The 6,648-nt window shown below is 46.2% G+C and overlaps 2 protein-coding genes across 2 annotated transcripts; both read right to left on the reverse strand.

The window, feature by feature from the left end:
• V1508DRAFT_388616 (uncharacterized protein) lies at positions 1–2,608 on the reverse strand. The gene is made up of 2 exons (XM_066937871.1): positions 1,895–2,608; positions 1–1,815 (listed from the first exon to the last, which is right to left on the reverse strand). Exons 1-2 carry the CDS (start codon positions 2,135–2,137, stop codon positions 202–204), a joined length of 1,857 nt encoding a protein of 618 aa, XP_066794775.1. The 5' UTR covers positions 2,138–2,608; the 3' UTR covers positions 1–201.
• Positions 2,609–2,954: 346 nt separating this feature from the next.
• Positions 2,955–5,985, reverse strand: V1508DRAFT_420450 (calcium-activated chloride channel-domain-containing protein). The gene is made up of 6 exons (XM_066940755.1): positions 5,565–5,985; positions 5,286–5,505; positions 5,151–5,231; positions 4,132–5,102; positions 3,901–4,074; positions 2,955–3,848 (listed from the first exon to the last, which is right to left on the reverse strand). Exons 1-6 carry the CDS (start codon positions 5,885–5,887, stop codon positions 3,431–3,433), a joined length of 2,187 nt encoding a protein of 728 aa, XP_066794776.1. The 5' UTR covers positions 5,888–5,985; the 3' UTR covers positions 2,955–3,430.
• Positions 5,986–6,648: the final 663 nt, after the last annotated feature.

The raw sequence follows: 6,648 nt of genomic DNA on the forward strand, positions 1-6,648 counted from the left end.
AGTTCATGTCGCAAGATCTCGGATTCAGTATATAACCAATTATAACTGCGAACTCTCAACATAACAAAGATACTAATACATGTAACATAACCCGACAGAAACTAACTAGACATAAATCAAAATGCGCCAAATATACCCATTCCTGATAAATCGATTTCACAACATCCGAGATAGTAAATAGCACTAAACTCAAAACAAAGATCAAAGGGCAGAAAACGACCGATCATTTTGCGAAGTCCTCGGTGATGATGATGATGATGGAACATTCTCCGATGAACTTGCTTCTTGCTCATTATTTTGACTCTGTTCTTCCTGAGTCTGCCCTCGTTCTCGCTGCTGCTGAAGATTGAACAGCCGCCGTCGCCCTTCGACAAATCGACGCCAAGCACTGGGCCCACCTGTTTCACTGCGCAGATGCTCTTCTCGTCGTCGACGCATCTCTCTCCGTAACCTATCCTCTTCACGTAATCTCTCCAGAGCAACTCGCCGTTCTTCTCTTGGTAACAACTGAGCATTCCAAGTATCCAAAAATCTATTAAGTCGAGTGTTCAGTCCATTGACATCTAGTGCAGCTGCCATTTCAGCATCGGAATGTCCCTCTTCTCCGTCAGGCATTAAACCGGGCGGCATATCCGGAATATCTGCACCGGCACGAAGATTTAGATCCACTCTGCACAGTGGGCACTGAGACGATGAATTGAGCAGCCAAGGATCAACGCAACTAGCATGGAAACCATGATGACAAGGCAATATCCGGAGATCTTGGCCGGGCAAAAATGACTCAAAACAAATTGGACAGCCGTTCGTCGGAATCATTAGTGCTGATGGTATCGATATCGTGGACGAATTGGAACCACAGTCGTTCGATATCCGCGACTCCGCAGACGCTGAGGCAGGCATGCCATCTGTTTTGGCGATTTCGACCACGTTGTCATTATCTTGTTCGACTTTTGGTTGTCTTTCGTTGCTATCTTGGGAAATTGCACAGCCCGTGGCTGGGTTCAGCTCGACCATCTTGATATTATTGTTCCCATCCTCTGTTCGTTCCACTGTGTCAGCACTTTGATGGTGATGATCACGATTTTCTGGCACCTTCACGAGCGGAATTGAATCTAATACAGCCTTTGCCAGGCCACGGGCTCTATTCGTGCGTTGCACAGTACCATCCGGATTCGTGGTCACTTGATACCGCTCCGGATGCCGATGAGCTCTGATTGCTCCCAGAATAATGACCAGGAGGAAGAACCCAGAAACGAGACCGGTAACACTATAAAGAATGATCATTGCAACGGCGGTGGTATGTCCGGACGACTGCGATGTCTGACTATCTGAAGACGATGTCGATGGTACCGACACTGGCGTCCACGTCGTAAAACCCGGATTCGTAGTCACTGGTGTATTGGACAACTGCGACGTCTCTGTCGCCATAATTGTAGTTGTAGCGAACGCGATTTCCAATGATGTTGAAGTTTGGGTATCGACTGGGATCCTTGCCTCATTCACCACCACTGTCGCCATCAACAAATTGGGACTATTTTCTATAGCAGATAACAAATGTCTTCCAACCGATGCAGACATTGTCGAGAAAACGGTTCCCAAGTCACCATTATACAGCGGGTACGACCTCGTGAAGCCGCATGTCCGTGCTTTGGTTGAATAGAGTAAAATACATGACGGATGTTGCTCGGCTGCTTGGATCACTGCGAGAGACACTGATGATGAGTCGTCGCATGAGATGTACGCAATAGACCCGCCGTTTAAAGATATTGAAGAATTTGCACTGTAAACCTGCAACATCCCTTGATAAGTGAAGTCCTAAACAATGTCCTCTTAGCAATTATCCACAACGCTCGTCAAGCTTCCAGTCATAGCTGTAAACCGACGCTTAACTTACACTATTATCAGTTCTATAAGCATCGAATGTCAAGAGGTCTATAATTGCCGCGCCCAACGGAGACGGTGCCTCGACATTAATTTGAAATGTGTTGGTATAATTCGTTGTTGTATTAGACGCGGCAATATTCAGAGTAGAATTCGACACATCTTTGAAGTTGCCATTGACCACTGGCATCGCATTCACCGACAGAAGCATGTGCAGTACCAAGGCGCCTACAACCAATGTCCGAATCTGAGCCATCTTAGCAATGGTGTAAATGTGATATGAAACTTCGCGTCGAATTTATTGATGACAGAACGCCAATGTCGAACTTGGCCCGGGCATTTCGTGCGTATGCGAACGTACTACTCCGCCGCTGTATCTGCCGATTGTGTCCTATTACGCGTTTCTTGATATTACCACCTTGCAGCTATATAGAAATATTTCGTCTTAAAATGTAGAATTGCTGGCGAAATACTTTGCTACTAGTAGTATCGTCATGTGCTCTGAGAGCCCTAAGACTGGGCTGATAATAATAGTACTTAACAAAATTTCGTGAAGTCCCGTGCCGCACAGAAAATCAAGCCCACCGATCAAATCCCGCGCCATCCGTGAAATTCTTGGATACTGGCTGTCGCTTACTTGCAATCCAATCCAGGGGGTTCGTGTGTCGAATTGCTCTGTCGTTTGAGCTATCCAAGTCTTAACTTACTTCGCTAATCGAGATTTCCGATATTCATTGTCTTCCCCATCCGCGATTTCTGAGGCACAACTGTCCTCAACGTTACTCCTGGGTACCGAAGTGCGTTTTCTTATCATTTAAAGTGGTTGGAAACAATCCTTCGAGTAACGGTTTTGCTACTTGGGGTTGATTTCAACCAACGCGTATATAAAAATTTCATTGGCATAACCTGCACTTCATAGACGTCCAAAGCGAAGGGTTTTAGTGACTACTTAAGTGACGTGAAGCGCGACTCGAGTCAACTAGAGTCGACTTCACGGAATCTACAGTGGTGCGAAGTTGTCCCGAGCAAAGTCCAAGGGAAGTGAAGTTTTAAGTCGACTTGAGTGCACTGGAGTGAACTTCGACTTGAAATGATGCAACCTACATTAGAGACAAGCGATTCATGTGACGTGTCATGACAAGCAACTGAATATACAAGACTCGCAATTATACATTAGCTCCCGCGTATATCAGCCTGAACTAGACGTTGGAGCCTGTCCGACTAGTCATCCGCAATGATGTCAACGCCTGTGGCCACTATTGACAGAGTAACAAGTAACACGCTGATCGGGCCCTTGCTCTCGATAGATAACAGGAAGTCAACTGGTCATTAAACAAGCTGATAACCTGTATATGTATTCTATGACCGGGAATACTCGGCATAGGATCCTCAAGAACGTTAATCGACGTTACACCTAATATAAAATACAGTTCCCACAAAACATCGGTGTACATGGGTCGGATGATGACTCGATCTCTGTAACATGACTAGTCGCCCGTTCAAGCAAACTCCTCCTCCGCACTCTGCGAATGCTATCCATTCCAGCATATCACTCCTCCTTTTTATCCGCCTCATTCTTAACTAGTGAGGTTTGCAGGATAGCGACGGCTTCAGCGATTGCCGCACGCCATTCGTCCCGCTTTGCCTCTGTGACCACAATTTCCTCGTGCTCCAGAGCCTCAATTGGCTCTTCGTCCGGCAAACTGCGCTTTAATGTCTGCTGACGGTTCAAGTACTTCTGTCGCTGGTGTTTCTGCACGACAGTCGAGTCTATCGCGTCGTAGATTAATCTGATTAAGTACCGCGCTACAAAGTAAGCGTGCTCGGACAATAGCACGGCCGCCAGTAAAACCCAAGGTCGAGTCGAGACGAGATATGAACAGTCAGGCTCAGTCGCGGAGAAGCGGTACATGGACACCAGACTGGAAGTCGTCAGACTACCAAGCCAGGTCAGGAATATTAAGTTGCTAATCACAATATTAACTAATATCCGTTAAGCTATCATATGATAATGCTTACTTGAGCCACGGCCCAATCGTTTCGGCTTTGCCGGGAATCGGCCGCTTGGTGTCTAGACAAATCTTCACAGCATCTCCACGCAATTCAAACCAATTGTTAATGAAACTAAACAACGGAGCAAGAGGCCAGACCGTAGCGAACAAGCTTAAGTATCCAAACTGGACAACCATTTCCCTAAGTTTACAATAATTTAGTAATAATATCTCGATTTCTGCAATAAGATCTACATACCGGTAGTCGTCGCCAACTACGTAGTCGGGAAAGTCCGCCTCGGCACGAACTCTCGCCAAAAATGGGGCTTCTATTTCATTGTCTTTAAATACCTGCTCATACGCGCCGGTGACTTTCTCTTGTAACTTCTTGGCCTCCTTAAACGCCCTACGTTGAATATACGGCAGTAACGTCTCGACGAAGAAATTGATTAATTGAGCCGTAGCAGTAAAGTAGATGTACTGCTGTCTCAGCCGATGAATGTTAATTGTAAAATTCTTCGCAGACGCCTTCTCACCAATGAAACGTTGCATGGTCGCACTGATGAAGTCCATATTAGGAGCGATGAGATGGCCGAAAGGAAGGTACACATAGGACGACAAGAAGAGACCCATATAAGACGTCAGGAAGTTGAGGACAAACATCTTCTGTGTCATAGCAGTGTCATATGTACGTTCCGTCACATGATTTTCCCAGTCAGTCATGCGGGTAGCAATGATATTGTAGAACGCCGTGAACGTAGGCACTAGCGTGGCCAGCAGAGCGGTTGGTAAGAAGACGAGATACTGTTTCAACGGGCCGTCGTAAATCTCTGACAGGAAAATCTCGATCACGAAAACGACAGCCTGGACCCCAATTAATATCAGACCGGCAGCCAGCGCAGTAGGAATCGCAGTGAACTGCTTGACAACACGCTTCCATGGTGGATAATACTGGACCAACGCACCGGTAACCGGATCTTCCCGCTCTGACTCACCTTTGAATGTAGCGCGATGCGTGTCCAAACCGGAGCATCCTCTCACACCCCATTTCACAGCCAGCTCAACTTCACGGCGTTTCCAAGATTCAATGAACACAGAACACCACAGGGAACTGATAATCGCAAATATCGGAGAGTAGGAAGGAAGAAAGAAAAATGCGCCGAGACCCATAACTGTCGGGAAAAGAAGGCGACTAAAATAATATTGTAGGAAGGCAAAGTAAAGCGCAATCTGCCAAGAGTTATACATAATCTCAAAGACCTAGATCGTTGCAAGTACCTTTTCGCCGAAAGTATTTTTGATAATATCTAGCTCGTCGTCGTCAAGAGCCCACTTGGTAGACCATCGCTCAATCCAAGCCTAAACATACATTAACGTTACTGGAAGACTTAATGTTCCGTGAAGCGTACGTACAACATTGAATTGAGGATCATGAAGGGCGAATATGGATTTAACGAACACCCAGTCACTTTGACCAGGAGTGATCCCGAGACCGTGGTCCTTCTGTGAATTAGTAAGGCGGTCATGAACCAATCTCAGACGCTCCGAAGTCGAGAAATCGTCATCAAGTTTGTCCTGAGACGCGGGAATAACAGGAGCAGATGTGCGGATGCCGAACAACCAATCTTTGATCCTGCAACCGTTAGTTCCGAACCTCACAGAGCACGGTACAATGGACATGACGTGACATACTGTGATCGGTATGAGGCAAAGGAAACAACCGCATCCGATGCCTTGACAAAAATGAATACCGATCCTGGTTTATTCACACGGACTTTAAAACAGAATCCCGCATTCACAAGCTCAGCCAATAGGAGCTTGAATGAATCCTCTATTACTTCTGTAGTCTTCTTCTCTTCCGGAACACTGCCTGACTCTGTGTCAAACACGATCACAAGGTCGCACTCGAGATCTGCCGGTGGTAACGCGTCGTTAATCAGCCTGGCAGCCTTAGGTATTCGTTGTGACGAGGTATCGCCGCTCGAGGTAAAGACTGCCAGCTTGCCTGAATCCATTGTAGACGAGTGACTACTCGGAGAGAAATATATAAAATTCCAAATCAGAAATAGATATTAGAGGCCATCAAAATATGCTACGGAGGTCGGTGTCACAACTCTGAATAGGGTGCCGTGCAATCACATTATTTTAGAGCCGCTGGTTTCCGCCTCTCTGTCTGCGGCACACTACACATGGGCCAAGCTGGCGACTCCAATCATGAATCCGTCCTCAATCTAGTTATCTTGCAGGCTACGTTTTATTATGTTACTTGCAACTTATGTTACCAGCAACATGATATCCCTGTGTGTATTCTTGCCCTGTCCAGACATTCTGTACTTCAATTCTCAGCAATTTAGACATTACTGCTTTGGAAATGCCAATTGTACTCCTACTTACTAGGCTCTGCTGCAACGCTCTAATTCACCATTGTACACGAGAAATTCGACTTCCAGTTAGGTGCCATAGAAGTCGTCCCGATGCAAATTCTTATTTCTTCAGTTCTACGTGCATGCAGGCGATTCATCCATTCCCTCCGTTGCTAGTTCCTGTAAGCGGTCTGCCAAACGTCGTGCTGAAGACCGCATCAGTTAGTCCACACTAAAACTGTGACGATATTCTGATTTGTTTTAGCTGCAGGACGTGGCACTTTCCGCATGGGTACATCATATACAGAATTCTCAAAATCTTCCACACTGCCTCCATGATTCATCGTTAAGCCTCAATATCGCCAGTATGACTTTGTAATGGTTCGCAATGGCTTCAAACAGGATTCTGTCAT

The sequence above is a fragment of the Lipomyces doorenjongii genome (genome assembly GCF_038497915.1).
Source record: "Lipomyces doorenjongii strain NRRL Y-27504 unplaced genomic scaffold V1508scaffold_38, whole genome shotgun sequence".
NCBI lineage: Eukaryota > Fungi > Ascomycota > Lipomycetes > Lipomycetales > Lipomycetaceae > Lipomyces > Lipomyces doorenjongii.